This window comes from Saccostrea cucullata, unplaced genomic scaffold (genome assembly GCF_032062105.1).
Source record: "Saccostrea cucullata isolate Sc308-1 unplaced genomic scaffold, CSIRO_AGI_Scuc_v1 ctg491, whole genome shotgun sequence".
In the NCBI taxonomy this organism is placed as follows: Eukaryota; Metazoa; Mollusca; class Bivalvia; order Ostreida; family Ostreidae; genus Saccostrea; species Saccostrea cuccullata.
Window position 1 is genome coordinate 262,902 of NW_026928818.1, and position 19,599 is coordinate 282,500.

General features: G+C 33.8%; 2 protein-coding genes across 8 annotated transcripts in view; one reads left to right on the plus strand and one right to left on the minus strand.

The window, feature by feature from the left end:
• LOC134278812 (uncharacterized) overlaps positions 1 to 19,599 on the minus strand; it is a 108,199-nt gene that overhangs the window by 65,708 nt on the left and 22,892 nt on the right. The window lies entirely within an intron of this gene.
• LOC134278809 (uncharacterized) overlaps positions 1,958 to 19,599 on the plus strand; it is a 24,113-nt gene continuing 6,471 nt past the window's right edge. Inside the window, exons 1-16 of one of the 5 annotated variants that reach the window (XM_062761102.1) lie at positions 1,958 to 2,221; positions 2,517 to 2,875; positions 3,891 to 4,023; positions 5,583 to 5,686; positions 5,998 to 6,309; positions 8,113 to 8,235; positions 8,992 to 9,114; positions 9,938 to 10,012; positions 10,601 to 10,728; positions 10,941 to 11,027; positions 11,358 to 11,453; positions 13,952 to 14,065; positions 14,561 to 14,771; positions 14,892 to 15,044; positions 15,403 to 15,531; positions 16,731 to 16,816. In XM_062761102.1, the coding sequence (XP_062617086.1) occupies positions 2,545 to 2,875; positions 3,891 to 4,023; positions 5,583 to 5,686; positions 5,998 to 6,309; positions 8,113 to 8,235; positions 8,992 to 9,114; positions 9,938 to 10,012; positions 10,601 to 10,728; positions 10,941 to 11,027; positions 11,358 to 11,453; positions 13,952 to 14,065; positions 14,561 to 14,771; positions 14,892 to 15,044; positions 15,403 to 15,531; positions 16,731 to 16,816 (2,205 nt within the window). In that variant the 5' untranslated portion in view covers positions 1,958 to 2,221; positions 2,517 to 2,544. Of the gene's footprint in view, positions 2,242 to 2,516; positions 2,876 to 3,890; positions 4,024 to 5,582; positions 5,687 to 5,997; positions 6,310 to 8,112; positions 8,236 to 8,991; positions 9,115 to 9,937; positions 10,013 to 10,600; positions 10,729 to 10,940; positions 11,028 to 11,357; positions 11,454 to 13,951; positions 14,066 to 14,560; positions 15,045 to 15,402; positions 15,532 to 16,730; positions 16,817 to 19,599 lie in introns of all 5 variants that reach the window. The other 4 variants (XM_062761101.1, XM_062761103.1, XM_062761100.1 and 1 more) reach the window with 4 other exon arrangements.

The window sequence follows — 19,599 nt, forward strand, 5'->3', positions numbered from 1 at the left end:
TTCTTGATGTTTCTGTGTGGGAAACTTCTCAACCTGAGAGTAAAACAGCTGTTATTTCCTGTTTGTTTGGCAGACTACCTCTTCCTACTTTCCTGTGTAAAGATGATAAATGATGATGCTAATGCTTAGAACATTTTTTTTTCTTGTGTACAATGTATTTTTACACCATGTACAGTGTATTTAGTGGAAATCTGCAAATGGCTTTTAAAATTTCTTCTCACCACTCTCCCAGTATATGAGCTACAAAGATGTTATAATATACTTTGACATTTGTTCCCTTCAGACAGAAACATTGTAAATGTATGTGTATCATTACATATACATATAATAAAAGTGCTCAGGATTTTGTACATAAAATACATACAACACAAACTCTAGTCAGAATTTCACCTAATGATATTTTTTACCCATGCAGTACATGTACTAATGTGTTGTCAAATGTTGTCCCTGTGGCCCCAGCAATAAGAGAGCTATATGTTTTAAATGTTTGTTGATCACAATCATGTGTTGTGTGTTTTTTTTTGGGGGGGGGGCTGCCATTATCTTTCATATTTATTTGTCCCCGTTAATGCCGTCCATAACTTTTTTCTTTCCTCAAATTTGCAGTTTAGTTTTATATTTAGATCTGTGTCACCCACATACATGTATGTAAACTTTCACAATTTTTAAGAGAATTTTTGCTGTATTACATTAAGATTTTTTCCCTGTGATATGGAAGGGTTAATGATTATTATTATGAAGTCTTTATATGTGAAAATAGTTTTTGTTTAAAATATAAAATGGTAGTAACTATCCTTTTCAGTTGCTTTTAGGCAAAATGATAAAAAAAATTGTCCTTTTTTTAAAAATAAAATTTTTTGTGTCAAAATGCTACCTCCTACAGTTGAGAACATTTCAATATAATTTGGAATTTAATGTAATGTTTATTTTTATTTTTATTTATTTTACTAAAAATAGATTCAAAATCCACACTATTTTAATATAATTCACACAATAATACTGAGATACATAATTATCAGTTTTGTGTTTTTTTTTTTTATGTTGCCTTAGTAATTTAAATTGAAAATTCTGTAAAATGTTACAATTTTTGCAATCTTGCCTCAAAAAGAGATTTAATCAAGGATCATTTTTATATACATTTTATTAATTTATTATATTAAAATAATTATTGTTATAAAATAGTGTTTCATATTTTTTTGTCCTGATTAGAAATTTAATGTGATGTTTATTTTTGTTTTAATTAATTTTCTATATTATAGATACTTTGATTAATAATAGTTCTTTTTACCTTTGAATTGTTGTAGGAATGTTCATTTTTGGCATCCATGTTATACAATTTTATTAATTTATTATATTAAAAAAATATTGTTGTAAAATAGTGTTTCTTTTTCCTTTTTGTTATTTAGATGGTCACAGAGTTTTAACCTAGAGGATTCTATGATTTTTTTAAAATGTATACGTTTAAAAAAAGAAAGCAGGAAATTTTATGTTATCTAGCTGTTGCTAAATATGTTACATGCAAGATTGAAATTTCCTCTGTGTTTAAAAAAATAAAATAAAACCATACATGTCAAAATATATTGCAACAGAAGAATACTTCCCTTTTATTAAAAAAAAGATGTAGAGTGCCTTTTTTGAGGACTGTAAAAAAAAATCTGGTATGACAATGTGTATATGCAGATATATGTGTTTTAACTGACATTTAGGAAAATATCCTACATATTATTAAAATCTTCATATATTTTTGATTACAAAATATGATACAGTGTATATATATAATACATGATGTTGTCAATTTATATAGTGACATGAAAAAAAAAAATTTACTAAAAGACAAATAGTTAAAAAGATTATTTTAAAACTAAAAATAGAGAAAATAATTTAATGACTATTTAGATGTTTTTAAAGAAAAAAACAAAATTTTCGCCAAAATAAGAATCCTGTTTCTATTTATAGATTGGGGAATTCCAGTTTCAGTTTCATCCCAAGAACTTTCATGATATTTTACTGACTAGGTAATGCTTAGTGTAAAGGGATATCAGATATTTATCATTTCAGCGTTTGATTTTGCTCAAGTACATTCTTTATGGCTTGTTTATTATTCTTCCTTCCCGGCAAAAAATAGAAGAGAACAAAACTACTTTCGTTTTGATATTGGAGGGTAGATATTGAAAAAGAAAGTTGCTTTAAGCCAAAGGGATTACCAGTATTCTAAAGGCTGGTAGGTGAAAACATATTAAAGTTAAAATTTCATTTGTAAAAAATATATGTGATCTATACAAATGTGGATTGTGGAGACATAAGGTTTGAACAATAGTTTGTATTTTGTAGAAATTGTATATTTATTGACTGTAATAGCTAGCTAGAGCAAATATGCTATAACTGTGTTTCAGCATGCTGTCTAGTTTTGTTGTTGTTGTTGAAATTCTCAATATTGTTTTTATCTGATTGGAATTGTTATTTTGAAGAAAGGAATTTATTCATTTAGTCAGGTTAAATCTTAATTTTTATTTTAGATTGGTGGGGATGACTTAAAGAATAACAATGGCTTTCGGTAATGATATTATAACAACTGTAGTGCAGCGAATTTTAGAGGAACAGTTCCATGCCTTTCATCAGAGGTTTGAATCTTTAGAATCCCGAGTTGAAGAAATCCATTCATATGTTCGGAATCTCCAACAAGACACTTCCGAGATATTGAATATCGTTGACGATTTACAAAGTTCCGTTGAAGCCACCAGAAAGACCTCACGTAAGACCAACAACTTTGTACGACGAATTTCTCAGAATCTGAATGGACCTAATGACTTTTCCCGACTTTCTCGTCTCAAAACAAGTCTGTACGGGTCAGTTGACAGTATCCAAACTCACTCAGGTGAGAGAGTGATAATAAGCTAACCTAGTGATACTAATCTTACACTTTCAGCAATACAGTGAAACTCGTTTAGTATGAACACGGAAATCATGTATGTAGCAAAATTATCTTGGATCCCCAGCTATATAAATTTCTAATTGAAAGGATTCCTTATATATAATGAATTACGGATATAGTGATGTAATTTCATAAGTCCCAGTGACTTTGTTATAACCGAGTTTTACTGTACTTCTGCATTACTTTGTCTGCTGCTAAATAAGGTTTCATGTCTTGCTTCTTTGTCCTTTGCTTCAGTATAACTGTTTCAGACACCACTTTCTCAATCTGCTATGACTGCTTTTAATTGGATTTGTATTGAATATGATCATTTGTAATATATATTTTATAACAGTAGTACAAACTTAGCTGAAAAAATGAATCTGTTTTTCTCCTTAAAAGGTAAGCAATTTGTGCCAACTGATTATAAAGGCATTTAAGCCCCGCCCTCTCAACCATAATCTCTAAACTACAAAAAACATGACATTTTGATATCGTAATTTTTATTTTTATACATACTCTGATCTCATATGCCCTCCTTCAAAAATTTTCCAAATTTCATAGCTCAAAAGTTTCAGTATGATAAATTATATGTACATGTATTTACATTTCCAACGTCTTTGTCTGAGATAAAACTATACAAATGAATTAATAGCTTTATAACCTCGTAAAGCTATTTGCTCAGCACTGCATGCTTTCTCACTGTGTGTTGCTTTGTAGTACATACACCTGACGGGAATGTTAAATTTCTTATAATTGAATATTTTTTTATGAAATCAAACATCAAGTTTAAATGTTAATATAAGGAAAAACTCTTGTTAATGGTTTTATGATGATGATCAATCAGTTTGCTCTCGTGATAATTTTATGCATAAATGCCTGTTTATGCAAATTATCATGCAAGCAAAGTGATTGATCACAAAATAAAACAAAATTGAAAAAAGAACAAGATAGTTATTCCTTTCATAAATACATGCAGCATCCAGTGAAGATTCTGGTGAAGTGGGACCCAGGAGGAGAAGGAGGAGATCTGTCCGGCGGAGCCCCAACAACCACAGTCCCTCACTAGGCAGGTTAAAGAGGGCATCACAGGATCAACCAGTAACCGTCAGGTATATCACACACTCAAGTTCTTGTGCACTAAAAAATATAAGTGATGTAAAATGATTGTAGACAATGTACTGTACTAAATTGTACTTCATGGCAAACTCAGCAGGTTAATTAAAGAACTCTATATAACTATTGCTATCCGTTTTTGTCCGTCGTCGTACGTTGTGTGTCGTGTGTTAACATTTGAACATTTTCAGCTTCTTTTCTAAAACCACTGAAGCAATTTTAACCAAATTTGGTATACAGCATCTATGGCTGAAACGGAACAAAAATTTTGAATTTTATGGTCTCCGCCCCCCTGGAGCTTGAGGGGCGGGACCAAAACCACCAAAATTATTGCAATCTTTGAAATCTTCTTCTTTACTCCTGGACATCAAGCAGTCAAACTGTTGGCATGAATGTAATGAGCATTGAGTCCTCTACCAAAATTGTGAAATTCATGGCCCCAGGGTCAGGGGTTCTTGTGCCACAATAGGGCGGGGCTATATAGATTATATAGTGAAAATGCATATTTTCTTTAAAAATCTTCTTCTCTGCTTTTAGGTATTAAGTAAGCTAACTAAGTACATAGTTATGTTGAGCATGAGTGCCTCTCCCAAAATTGTGAATTTTATGGCCCCAGGGTCAGGGGTTCTGGTGTTAGGGTGGGGCTCTATTGATTATATAGTGAAAATGCATTTATTCTTTGACAATCTTCTTCTCTACTCCTGGGTATTAGATAAACTAACTAAGCACATAGTTATGATGAGTAAGAGTGCCACTTCCAAAATTCTGAATTTTATGGCCCCAGGGTCAGGGGTTCTTGTGTTAGGGCCGGGCTCTATTGATTCTGTATAGTGAAAATGCATTTATTCTTTGACAATCTTCTTTTCTACTTCTGGGTATTAAATAAACTAACTAAGCACATAGTTATGATGACCAAGAGTGCCACTTCCAAAATTGTGAATTTTATGGCCCTAGGGTCAGGGGTTCTGGTGTTAGGGAGGGGCTCTATTGATTATATAGTGAAAATGCATTATTCTTTGAAAATCTATTCCTTTGCTTCGGGTTTTATATATTTGTGATGAAGAAAGGTTCATCTAGCAAAATGGTTATTTTTTATGCCCCTTGGGTTGGGGGGGGGGGGGGTTACATAGTCTGAAAATAAATCAATGCTTTGAAATCTGCTCTTTAGTATTAATCCACCATTTTATGATAAAATTTGTAAAATTTTGAAATATGTGGCCCCAGACTCAGTGGGTTTTTTTGGGGTGAGGTGCACAACTGGTTATGAAGCGGAAGTGCATTTTCTCTTTGTTACTCTGATCTGCCTCTAAGTATTAAGTAAATAGAGTAAGCATGCTAAGTTTATAATTATGATAAACAATGGTGCCTCTTTCAAAATTATAAATTGTGAATTTCCTGGCCTCTTGGGTAAAACACAAATCAATTTTAATTATTTGAAAGTTGTTACACGATACTCAGGTGACCTATAAGGCCTGTGGGCCTCTTGTTTAAATTGCACTAAGTCTTATACTTTTCCTTCAGAATAATCTGAGCTCTTTTCTTGCAACTTTTAAAGATACTCACCATCAGAGCCGGTGAATTCAACCCAAAATGGAATATCAGTTGCACATGTGCAGCCATCTGATGATGACAAAGGGGAGCTGAAAAATGACCTTACAGGTATTTATTTGATCTCATAAAAAAACTTGTACATTTTAACTTCAGTATTTCAAATATAGATATCTTAAATACCATGGATATTTCATAGTGAGATGGATGTAAATCCCATGAACATTTTAAAATATATATTTTGACCCTAATATTTCAAGCCGTCATATACATGTGGTGTATTCCAAAAAAATTTTCTTGGCTTCATTAAGTTGGAGATAATGAGAGGTGACCATATATTTACTTATTTTCACAAATGAACTAACCATTGAAATGTAAATTGTATCTGAATGAAGACTCAAAATATATATTGCAAATTTTAGCAGGTAAAGTGGAACCTGAAAATAGAGAACCTGTCGGTTTCAAGCCTGTACCACCTTCGACGAACAACAATGACCAGACCATGGCGGCTAACTCCCAACCCTTAGCAGCTAATTCCAAACCCTTAGCGGCTACCCCTCAACACACTGAACCCATTGTCCTTCAGCCATCAAGCAGTGAACTGCAGGAAGCAACTGCTGCCCCACAGTCTCGAGGGACAATAAGCTATGAAAGTCCAGAGAGGTTTTTAGAATCCATCAATATACAAATCAAAGACCATAACTTAATGTCTGCACTAGGAAGGGTATTCAAAGGTACAGATATTTTGGCATTACAGGCACTTCTCATGTATATGTATATACCATATATACTCGCCTATAAGTTGGTCCGCCTATAAGTCGGTTGTAATTTTCTACGTTATTTTAGTGGGATTTGCTATTGACCCGCTTATAAGTCGGTACAACTTTTTTTGTCAAAATCTGGTAACAATTTCAAGTAAATCCATTGATATTTTAACCTGGTTTCAATTAATATTTTTCGAAATGACACTGATATTTAATTTTAAATTATCAAACATAAAAGCAATGCCACTTAAAATGCAAATAAAATTATTAAAATATGTATATACTTGCACTTAATATATATAATCTAAGAATGCATAAATTATCTTATATATCCAGACAATTTCCCTGACAATTGTCGGAAATACAATAAGATACTACCTTTCAGCCCCCAGAAAAATAACTGTCTCTTTATGACTCGCCTATAAGTCGGACATAGAATTTTAGACCAATATTTAACTCCCAAAATACCGACTTATAGGCGAGTATATACGGTAATTATTTAGGTACTGGGGTATTTCATGTACAGTGGACCCTCAGATATCCGGACGCCAGATATCCGGATGCTTCAGTTTCCGGATGATTATTCATGGGATTAGAATTTTAACATTATTTTGTCTCATTTGACTGGTAATTCAGATATCCGGATGCTTCACACATCCGGACAAATTGACTGGGAACCAAAGCACCCGGAAAAATGAGGCTCCACTGTATACTGTTGCAAAAGAGTAATATATATATATGCCATCATTTCTAAGGCAGTAAGGGGGATAATTTACATGTTTAACGATAAATAATAAACTTCTTCTTTGAATAAAATAATTTTTTCTCCCTTGATTTAAAATTTTTGCTTTTTTAGATTCTTGACTGGAAGAGTAATTGACTTAACTTTGTAGTCTGTTATTTGGGTAGACTTTACTTTACCAGTTCCCAAATCCGCAAGGTCCTCGCGCTCATTGGACTATGACGTAACAACTATATCAACTGAAATGGGTTAAATTTGCACACTATTCGACTGATTAGGGTTAGTCTTGCACCCACCTGAGAGATTAGGGTTAGTCCTTACACTAGTATTCGACTGATTAGGGTTAGTCTCGCGTCCTTCCGAGAGATTAGGGTTAGTCGACTGATTAGGGTTAGTTTCGCATCTGCCTGGGAGATTTCGTCTGAACATCTTAGTCCTTGCATACCATACGATGGATTAGGGTTAGTGAATCGTTCTTTTAGTTAAGCTAAGAAATTCAGTTGTTTCTGTAATTTTTCCAAGATCATAATTCAGATTCATAGGCATTTCCTTCATTTGTTTACATGGAAGATTGGATAAGTCCGAAAGAAATGACACTAAGCATGCGCCGCACGCGCTTCATTCAGAATTATTCTTTGTCGATTTTTTCCATGAATAAACAATTATGTATTAATTTTTTTTCAGAGAACGAGGTTAAAAACTTTGTTTAAAAACAAAGTTTTAAACTAAACTTTTAACCTTAGAATTCAATTTTGGGGTCAAAAGGTCAAAAAACCTCGTATTTAAATTTTTTTTTCGATCGCTCACGCGATCTCATATATACTGAAGTCGCCTTCGGCGACACTACATTTTAGCGCGTTTTTCTGGGGACCGGTAAAGTAAAGTCGTTCCAAATTTTGTCTTGCTTATAAAGAGTCAATGGCTATTTCGCCAAAATAAGGTGTCGCGAAAATTAAGTGATATACAGTATTACATATTGTGTATAATTTTGTATTGTTTGAAGGAACTTTCTAAATTTTTCCTCTTTTCAGATTTTCCCTCCCATCCTAATTTCCCCACAGGACTGTACACCCTGCTGTTGTTAGATGTCTCCAACAGTGTCAATAGCACCACCTTCAAACAAGTGGAGAATTTTGTGGGACAAATGGTTGATGGTAGGTCTCAATTCTGTTCTCTGCATAACTTTGATTCATGTAAAATTAAACATCATGATAGTTAAGCTCAAAGATTTTAAGTTAGTTTCAGGTGCCATGTAGTAATCACTCTGTCTGTCTAGCTGTCTGTTTGTCATTCTGTCTGTTTATGTAAAGAGAATTAATTCTTTCTTTTGGTAAAGAGAGATAACTTGTCCAACTGTTAACTTCTGCAAGCTGCAAGGATAAACTATATTGCTAGCTGCAGAAGATCCAGAACCTATTCTTTATTGTCACAAGATTAATTAACACATCTCTCTAATGGTGATTTTTTGGTTTGAAGATAAAGTCAGGTGATGTTTGCAGTCACAAAAGGCTGACATTTTACTAAATAACGCTCACTTTGTGCTGTTTTGAATGTTTTAATAAATATTTCTAAAGAGCTGAAGTTATGATTTTGATTCATTTCCATAAATATACAATGTAAGGATACTGTTAATTAATAGATAATTGGACACAAATATCATTCTATATCTTTAATTTTTGTAATTACAGTATTTGTTTCACACTCTTCATCATGCATATCTTTTAAAAATTAAATTTTTCCTATCAAGTTTATTACTTTTTCATCCATTATACCATTGGATCCCCTATGGATAATTATATTTCCTACTGCAGTAGGTCCAGATCCAAATCTTTATCTGTCATATTAAGATTATGAATGAACACCTCTGTCTGCAAGTGATTATTGGTATTACTTTTATTTTCATTCTGTAGATGTGGAGAATTCAGCTGCAGAACACAACCTGGAGGAGATGATTGCTGTACTCACATTCGGGGGCCATTGCGAGGTCCTACAGCACTTTACCAATGACTACATGCCTGTCAAAGATGCACTGGGTAAAAAAAAAAAAATTAAGGAGAAAGGCCCCAGGATGGGGTTGAGTTTACTTCACTTACGTGTGATTAAATTCAAAAATCAACACAATAATGTGGCATTTTCATAAAAGGAGTAATTGTTGGCATTTTCATAAATTATAATCCATGCCAAAACCACTAAAATATGAAGCCTGCTTTTTTTGTACACATACAGTATAAATGTATTGGAAATGTGTTACCAGGTATATTTTCGAAAATTTTCGTAACTCCTTGACATCAAGTGGTCATGCATGATTATATTGCCATTATTATAATGAGCCTTTTATATACTGTTGTGTTTTGGTATCTTAAACAATTATATCTCAATTAAGCCTACTATGAATATGCTAAAGTTATTTGGAAGTCCCAAAGACATATTCCTCTAGTACAATGTAATTTATCCTTGATATCTCAAATTCTCAGATATTTTTTCTCTGTCCTATAGACTAAAAGATAACAAAGTTTGACTGCTATTAAAATATCTTAATTTGCAAATTGTCTTCTTCTTCTTGGGAGATCAAGCAGTGAAGCTAAAATCTACAGGTAACCAGTTTTTCTTTCACTAAAATGTCCTCTTTAGTTCCCACTAAAATCTGTCCTTTCAAACCTTTAGAAATTCCACTTAGATAAATGTCCTTCACCTGCTAAGGTCACTGTCAAGGCCCACAGGTTACTAGCCATCTTTGGGATTAGAGAGCAAAGTTGATAAAATTGCATTCAGTCATGCAGGTTTTTTAGTGCATACATGTACATGTATTTAAACTTTAAAAATGTTAATTTATCAGTTTACATTTTGTTCTTCAAGATAAGGCCCATGTTGGTGGGAAATCTCCCTTGCTGTTTGGACTGATCATGGCTATGGCTTACTGTAATAAGTTTGGTAAGTGAATATTTAAATTTTTAAAATTGAATGCTTTATTTTCAATGGCAAGCCTTAGATATTTGAGATTTTAAAGATTTTTTATTAAAAAAAATACTTGAATGCATAAAAAGATTAAAAATTGCTTTTTAAAAAATCTTTAATTTATGAATTCAATTTTAATATAATTATTTTTGTATAATTTAATTTTATTTGTATTCTTGCCTCTCTTTTGATTTCCAAAAAATCCTAACATTTTGTAATTGGGCCATCTGGGGACAATTTTATTTGAAAATATTATATGACACTAATAAAATAATAGCAAAGAAAAACAATGAACAAGAAAAATTTGATGAGGCATGTAAACAAACATCATGGCTGAAGAATTTATTTAATTGATACCTCTCTCTCTCGCTCTCAAATCACTTCCGTTACTACGGTTGTATTATTGCTCTCTCTCTCTCTCTCTCTCTCTCAAAAGTTTTTAATTTTTTAAAATTGGAAAAACTATAAATAAAAAAAAAAAAAAAATTTTATTTGAAATACATATATTTTGTATCATAGCATCTTATCAAATGTTTTACAACTTATGAATTTTATTTTTGTTAGCAAAGCGAGTAAAAGTAAATGGCCACATAATTACCCCCAGAATAATAATTTTTACTGATGGATACGCAACAGAAAGTTTAGAAAAGGATGCTTGTTTTGGAGGAGATTATGAACCTAATGCAATCAGGGTAATTAAACTTATATAAGATTTACTATTCATCTAACACATTTTAAATTTTTACACAAGATAAAAAGTTTGCTTATTACTAGCTGTTCTATAGACAACATTTGGTGAAAATATCTTTTCATAAGTGTTTCTTTCATTATACCCATTCAAAGTTCGAATCATGATTGGAGTATGAAAATTCTGGATTAAGATGAATAATCCTTATATTTGTAGGTGCAGTCTGATTTATTTAAGTTCCTCCCAGTTCTGGAACAAACTCCAGTCAGTGTTAGCTGTGTAGGTGTTGGGGAGTGCAACCAGGTCAGTATGTATAAAGACACAGCTTACAGCATTATAGGATATCTGTGCATGTCAAGTCAGGGACAAAACACACATGTACAAACATGTTGATTTTGACTTGGCCAATCTGTATTGCATGCAATGTGAAAAAAGTATGTTAAAAATAACAGGACTCGGAGAACAAAAAATACAGTGATGAAAGATCAAGTGCTAGATGCTAAGCTTAGGAGTATGTAACAGGAATCTGGGACATACTTATATAATGTATATAAGCTTCCATTTCAGGTTCGTTTCTGGTAGGCCTTTTATTTATTCCCGTGCTTTATAATGTCTTATTTTCCCAAATTTTAGGTTTTCCTTCAAGACATTGCTAAGATGTGTCATGGACGCTTTTACCCACTATCTACCCAGAATGCACCAAAACTAGGTCGATACTACCTCTATCAGGTAGGTGCACTGACTTGTGTAGCAACTGTCTTTTACATATGATGTTCAAATCAAAAAGTACAATTGTTTATGCTGTACATATACAATATTATATACTTTTTTTAGCTCACCTGAGCCGAAGGCTCAAGTGAGCTTTTCTCATCACATTTTGTTCGTCGTCCGTCCGTCCATCCGTCCATCTGTAAACTTTTCACATTCTCGACTTCTTCTAAAGAACCACTGGGCCAATTTTGACCAAACTTGGTACAAAGCATTCTTGGGTGAAGGGGAATATAAATTGTTAAAATGAAGGGGCAAGTCCCCTCACAAGGGGAGATAATCAAGAAAAGACAAAAATAGGGTGGGGTCATTAAAAAATCCAGAACCACAAATCAAGAACCACTGGGCCAGAAAAGCTGAAACTTATGTGGAAGCATCCTGGGGTAGTGTAGATTCTAAATTGTTCAAATCATGACCCCCGGGGGTAGGGTGGGGCCACAATGGGGAATCAAATTTTTACATAGAAATATATATGAAAAATCTTTGAAAATCTTCTTCTCAAGAACCACTGGGCCAGAAAAGCTGAAACTTATGTGGAAGCATCCTGCGGTAGTGTAGATTCTAAATTGTTCAAATCATGACCCCTGGGGGTAGGGCGGGGCCACAATGGGGAATCAAAGTTTTACATAGAAATATATAGGAAAAATCTTTGAAAATCTTCTTCTCAAGAACCACTGGGCCAGAAAAGCTGAAACTTACGTGGAAGCATCCTGGGGTAGTGTAGATTCTAAATTGTTCAAATCATGACCCCCGGGGGTAGGGCGGGGCCACAATGGGGAATCAAAGTTTTACATAGAAATATATAGGAAAAATCTTTGAAAATCTCCTTCTCAAGAGCCAATGGGCCAGAAAAGCTGAAACTTATGTGGAAGCATCCATGGGGTAGTGTAGATTCTAAATTGTTCAAATCATGACCCCCGGGGGTAGGGCGGGGCCACAATGGGGAATCAAATTTTTACATAGAAATATATAGGAAAAATCTTCTTCTCAAGAACCACTGGGCCAGAAAAACTGAAACTTATGTGGAAGCATCCATGGGGTAGTGTAGATTCTAAATTGTTCAAATCATGACCCCCGGGGGTAGGGCGGGGCCACAATGGGGAATCAAAGTTTTACATAGAAATATATAGGAAAAATCTTTGAAAATCTCCTTCTCAAGAGCCAATGGGCCAGAAAAGCTGAAACTTATGTGGAAGCATCCATGGGGTAGTGTAGATTCTAAATTGTTCAAATCATGACCCCTGGGGGTAGGGCGGGGCCACAATGGGGAATCAAATTTTTATATAGAAATATATAGGAAAAATCTTTGAAAATCTTCTTCTCAAGAACCACTGGGCCAGAAAAACTGAAACTTATGTGGAAGCATCCTGGGGTAGTGTAGATTCTAAATTGTTCAAATCATGACCCCCGGGGGTAGGGCGGGGCCACAATGGGGAATCAAAATTTTACATAGAAATATATAGGAAAAATCTTTGAAAATCTTCTTCTCAAGAACCACTGGGCCAGAAAAGCTGAAACTTATGTAGAAGCATCCTGGGGTAGTGTAGATTCTTAATTGTTCAAATCATAACCCCCGGGGGTAGGGCGGGGCGACAATGGGGAATCAAAGTTTTTCATAGAAATATATAGGAAAAATCTTTGAAAATCTTCTTTTCAAGAACCACTGGGCCAGAAAAGCTGAAACTTATGTGGAAACATCCTGGGGTAGTGTAGATTCTAAATTGTTCAAATCATGACCCCCGGGGGTAGGGCGGGGCCACAATGGGGAATCAAAGTTTTACATAGAAATATATAGAAAAAATCTTTGAAAATCTTCTTTTCAAGAACCACTCGGCCAGAAAAGCTGAAACTTAGGTGGAAGCTTCCTGGGGTAGCGTAGATATTAAATTGTCTAAATTATGATCAGTGGGGTAGGATGGGGTCAAATATGTATTACAAGGGGGAAATCTGGTTAAGAACAGAATGGCCAAAGCTTCTCAGATGAGCGATGTGGCCCATGGGCCTCTTGTTATTAAATGCTTATTCTTTTTTAAAAATTGTTGCCCTTTGATCCTCTCTCCAAAATTTTTCTTGGCTATTGTATAGTACTCAATTTTGGTTGAAAATGCAGTATTTATCATTTAGACCATTGGTGACCTTGTATCTGTTAAAGATTGTGTAATTTTCTCCTTTAGACAATGTATTATGATGTCTTGAAATTGTTTACCATTTCATGAATTCCTTTCAAATGGCCAAACATATTTCTTCAATATTTCATGTACAGCCCAACCTCTGATCCAAAATAACCAGTTATAGTTTAGAGGTCTAAGGGAAAACTTAATCTAGAATATAATCATAGAAGATGAAAGTTTGGGTATCCCCTTCATTCATTTCAATCTGTCTTCTACCTAATACTGTATCTTTTGTGAGGAATGCTGTAACTATTTTCATTTTCCAATATATATCTTAATATTATCTAGGATCCTGTAACCAGGGTAAAGAGTGCTGTTGCTCAGCCTGGAAATTTCCAGAGAGATCTTGCAGACATTGTTTATGAATTCACACAGAAATCACACTTCAGTGATGTAGACAAGGTTTGTTTACTTACTGTTTCATACCATGTAATTAGCCCCTTCACAATTACTGGGGTACAACTCTTTTGCAGGGCAAATAAATAACATATGGCGAAATTTTTGCTGATATATAATTACTTATAAATGACATATATTAAACAATTAATTTTACGTTATATTTCACCAAAATATAACATTTTGCCCTGCAAAAGAGCAGTACCACAGTTATCAATTAAGGGTCTATTATACTAGTATATTTATGTGTAGCAAGAAAAGTGTAGACTTAAAACTATTTCATAAGTAAAATTTTTGCTTTATTTGAGATATTATGAAGTACAAAGCTTCTAGCTTGATTAAAGACAATCTTACAACTACACTAGGCTTTCTGATAGCTGACTCGTCCATTCATTGGGATGAGTAAAGTGAATCAAAAAACACATTGACTGATTGACTGAAATCATTACCATGTAATACATGTAGCTATCTTTTTTAAAATGAATTCCTTTTCTTCAACAGGAGGAAATTCTGGAGCTGTTAAGGCTTGATAACATCAAATGTCCAGTGACTGTTCCACAGCCTGCCAACACAACCCCTAAATCTCCGACCCCTACCCCAAAATCTCCACCACCTACCCCTAAACCCCCACCCCCTCAACCTGAAATTCAGCCCGCCCCAGTTGTGTTGGAGCATCCTCCACCCAGCTCATCAGAACCTAGGAATGTTCCAGGTGATTGTAATATACAGCCATCAAAACCAACTTTAAATCAAAACGCAAATAAAGCTGAGAAAATGAGATTGGATATCCCTCCCACACCCACTTCAATGGATGTTCTTGTCTCATCTCCAGAAGTGGAACGTTCAGACGGAGAGCTGTTTGATAAATATGGACCGCCCTGTAACCGATGTCATGCCTGGGGATCACGAGTCATCAGGGGAGAGGACTGGAAGTGGCACGATGACCAGAATTCACCTGGAACTGTAGTCGCCCACAAATCTGAGGGTAATTTACATGCTTTGTGTTTATTCTGTATGTTTAATTGTTAGTAAAGAGAGAATACTGTAAATAGGGTAATTTGTGCCTGGTATTATTTTTGTCCTTTCTCACTTGCAAGCAGTTTTGCCCCATTTAAATTCACCTAGTTACTAATTTGGTTTAAGAAATAATACCTTCTTCATTGAATTATCCCATCATAAATTTGATACTCACTCATGTCTTGGGCAAAAGGGATGACAAAAAAAACTGAGATGAAATTCAGTACTACATGTGTATACACTAATTTACATGTACTTTTTTCAGCCATTACAATTTGATATTTGCTGTACCATTGTCCTGAAAAAAGTTTTTGAATTCTTGACAGGAATGGTTGTTGTGAAATGGGACTGTGGGTCTCATGGGGAGTACCCTCAGGAAAATCTGTACAAAATCACTGAACCGAGACAGCTCAAGCGTGGAGAGGTCGTGGAAGTTGGATGTTCAGTCAAGCGTGGTAAGGATGATAAACTTTCTACTCACTTTATCTGAAAGTTCAAGGGAACTGTACTGATGTGTGTGTTTGTCTGTTAGTCATAAAATAAAAGTTAATCTGTCATTGGTTAATGAATATTTGCAAATAGAACATATACCGTAACTCTAATCTCTATCCAGAAGTGCAGCAGTATTGATCCTCTATTATTTAACAACCACTGGTTTAAATGTGATGACAAAACCATTGTCATTTAAGAATATATTCTTATTTCGTTAATCATAATTTCCATACCCAAATCAGAATGAGAGTTGGGTCAGAGTACCATAGATGTTGTTTCCTAAGATTTTACTAGTTTTGCAGTTTTTTCTTTCAAATTTTGGAAATTTATTATACTGTAAAACTTGTTTAGTTCAAACATGGATATTGCAAATTCATGGATATAGCAAAGTTATCTTGAGATCCCAGTGACATAAATTGAATGAATTCCTTATGGATATAATGAATTAAGGATATAGAGAAGTAATTTCTTAGGTACAAGTGACTTCTTTATAACCAAGTTTTACAGTACTACTTAAATGAGCAAGACCCATTTAGGGCCATTTTTGGCCCTGAGAATTTCTAAAAAATCAAAACTTTAATCAGTTTAGGTTGAAAATGCAGTATTTATCACTTAGACTGTTTGCGACCATATATCTATTGAACATGACGTAATTTTCCCTCTAGTCAATGCATTCTGACGTCACAAAATGCGTCATTTTCCCCAAATCCTGTAAATTAGTTTGAAAATGGCCTAAAGTTGAAGCAATTTTTCAATATTTCACACAGAGCACAACCTCTGATCCAAAATATGCAATAACATGATGAAAGGTCTATTTCTGAAGATTAAAAAGCATGTTTTCATTTTTGGATCGTGGGCTGTGCTCATATTTTAATTCTTTGCTGAAGGTAATCAAATATGCATGTTTTCTGCAAAATTCAAGAACATTGCGTTTTTTCAAAGCCTGCTTTTCAATACTTAGATTCTCAAAAAGAAAATTTAACATAAGAAATGAACATACTAAGTCTCTACTTTATTTTGATAAATGAAATGGGAAAGAGGGTGATAGTTTATTAATTGATATAAGGACAGGGCCATTTTATGCATAAAGTGAACCTAGCTCTTTGATTTTTTAAAATCAGATTGTTACAATTGTGACTGAGTAACGTTTCTTCTCTGACAGGGCCTGACTGGAAGAGAGGGGATGAAGACGGTGGTCAATCAAGCGTGGGAACCGTCATCCGTAAACACAAAAACAACACTGTCTCTGTGAGTACTATGTGCATGTATTATGTTGGTTTTTTTTTGAGTCACCCACTTAGCCAGTGAACTATTGCTAGCTGTTTTCTTCTGTCCCCATACTTCATCATACTGTGCTGAGTTATGTACTAACATTTTAATACTTTCAACTTCTCTGGAACTGTTTGACCCATTTTGGTATATAGCATAAGGGGAAACATAAATGTTGAATTTTATAGTCTCTGTATCCCTTGATTTTGAGGATTGGGCAAACATCATAAAAATTAATGCAATTTAAAAAAAAAATGCTAACTTCTGGACAAACTGTTGGCATAGAACCATTACACACTTAGTTTGGACTTTCAGTAAGGCATGGCATTCTCGGCGTTACATAATTATCTTCTGAAATTTACGCAGCATTCCTTCACTGTTGAAATATACATGGGAGAGAAATTCGGGCAAATGGCAATTAGTGTATCAAACTAGAGCAAAGCAAAGCAACGAGTAGGTCTTCCGTCCTGTTTTGACCGGAAGTGACGTCGACAAAAGAAAGCAATGAGCTAAGTCCTCTCCAGTCACTTTAAAATTTCAATTTTGCATCAAAACCTTAAAAAATAAGCTATTTTGGCAAACCGGAAGTGATGTCGAGGGACGGAAAATTAAGTTTTATGCTTCCAGTGACATATGTTACCCAAAAACTTGTCAAGAACGGCAGAAATATGCATTTTCTGACGACTTCCGGTTTGATAAAATAGACTTCAATAGATTAAGCTTGACATTTTGAACAACTTTGCTTCTTGGATGTATTACATATTCTCAATACTTTTTGCGATATCTGGAAAAAACTTTTGGCCCTTCTAGATCCCCTAATTTAGGGGTCAGCCCTTTTTTCGAGATATCATTTTAAAGATCTTGTTATTCTGCACAAATTCTGTTCTATATGTTTTAACAAAATATTTTTAGTTTAGAAGAAAAAAAGCAAATTATGTGTTAATTTTCGCTCTTTTAGGCGTTCTAATTTTTTACCCCTATATAGCGCCATTTTGAATAGGGAAATCGAAAAACAAAAACCGCTATGCACAACTTCAATCCTTCATTTGTGTAAAATCAGTCAAATTTCTGCTCCAGCTTTTGCCATTTCCGAGCCTTTGTCTGGAAATGAAAGCCTATAAATTTTCGTTTAAAGGGAAATAACTCAAAAGCGGAAGTGAATTTTTGGAATACTAAACAAAATTCTGATAGAGTTGAGTAACGTCTATAAACTCTGAAAATTTGAGCAAAATCCATTGAAAAATGAGTGAAATATGAGGCCTCAAAGTTGGCATCTAGGAAAAGAAAAAAAAAGAATAATCTTAATCATCAGAATCAGTAGAAGGCCTTCCGTTCGAATTACATTGTCTCATCCTGCACAAAGGTGGAGCTTAAGTCGTCTCATCATTGTCAACAACAATTTAAGGGGGGGCCTATGTCCGAAAAGTCTTTGTGTGAAATTTTCAAAACTTTGACATTTCTTTCCTGACCACTTGCTCTTAATTTTTAGGCATTAAAAACAATACCTTTATATGCTTATTTTTACACAGGAGCACGTGCAAAAACAGTGTGAAATGCTAAAAATAGATTATTTTCAGACGTTATTGTTCTACTCCAAATATGCGCTAAAAAGAACCAAAAATGTCAAATCACATTCGAAATCAACATGTATTTAATTTATATGACTTGTATCTTTAAAATGAAGGCAAATTCTTTGTAATTCATCTCGCATGAAAAATTATACAGGAGCACAATGTAAGTATTACCCCGTTTTTCTTGTCGTATTTTTTACAATTCCGACATGCATAACAGGTAATATCAAAAGTCTTTGTGTGAAAATGTGGTAATTCATATTTTTTGAAAGAAATGACCCCTCTCTTTATTTTAACAAGGAAAAAAGTATACCTTTATGATAAAATAAACGAGAAATATAACGTTTTCTTTTATTTTCGTACACTTTTGTCATAAATATTGACCTTTTTGCACTAAAAAAAGGTAAGTTAGCACTGACAAACATCTGAATATAAAACTATTTTGCAAAAAACGAGTATTTTGTTTTGATAAGAACTAATTTAAACAGATATACTCTTTTTTTCTTCATTCTAATCATTCTCCCCCCCCTCCCCATCAACAACCAACACCTAATAGGAATGACTTTATACAATAAAATCTACATACACTATAAATAAATAAGTAAATATAGGTACAAGTACATTTCTTTATTTTTCTTTGTTTTATCCAGAAAATACAATTAATGGTAATCATAAAATAAAACATATTTCCCTAATTTAAGCCACTGTCTTTGCTGTATTTTATCTTATATTTTTTGCATTTTTATATCAGCATATCATAGAGGTATTTCTTCACAACTGAAATTGCTATGAATTATCAACCAAAGGAAGAGAATTCTGATATTCACAAACTCCATGAATCAAATAAAACTGTTTTAAACGATGAAAAAAAATTCTTTTTGTAAAATGTGTACGTTTTTGATTAATAACAATGTTATGTCTATAATCACAGTTGCAAAAGTCAGCGGGAAAAAAACAAACGTCGCTATTGTGACGTCACATAATGCTGCTTTGACGTCGAACGACATAGGTCCCCCCTTAAAGTTCCTGATGTTATTAATTTCTTAACCAATGAGAACCTATTCGCCATTTGGCAGGTGGTAAACATGTAGCGCTGAGAATGCCACGCCTTACTGAAAGTCCAAACAAAGCGTGAAATGGTTCTAATGGTAAATGTATGGAGTTTTCTACAAAAATTACGAAAGAGCAAGA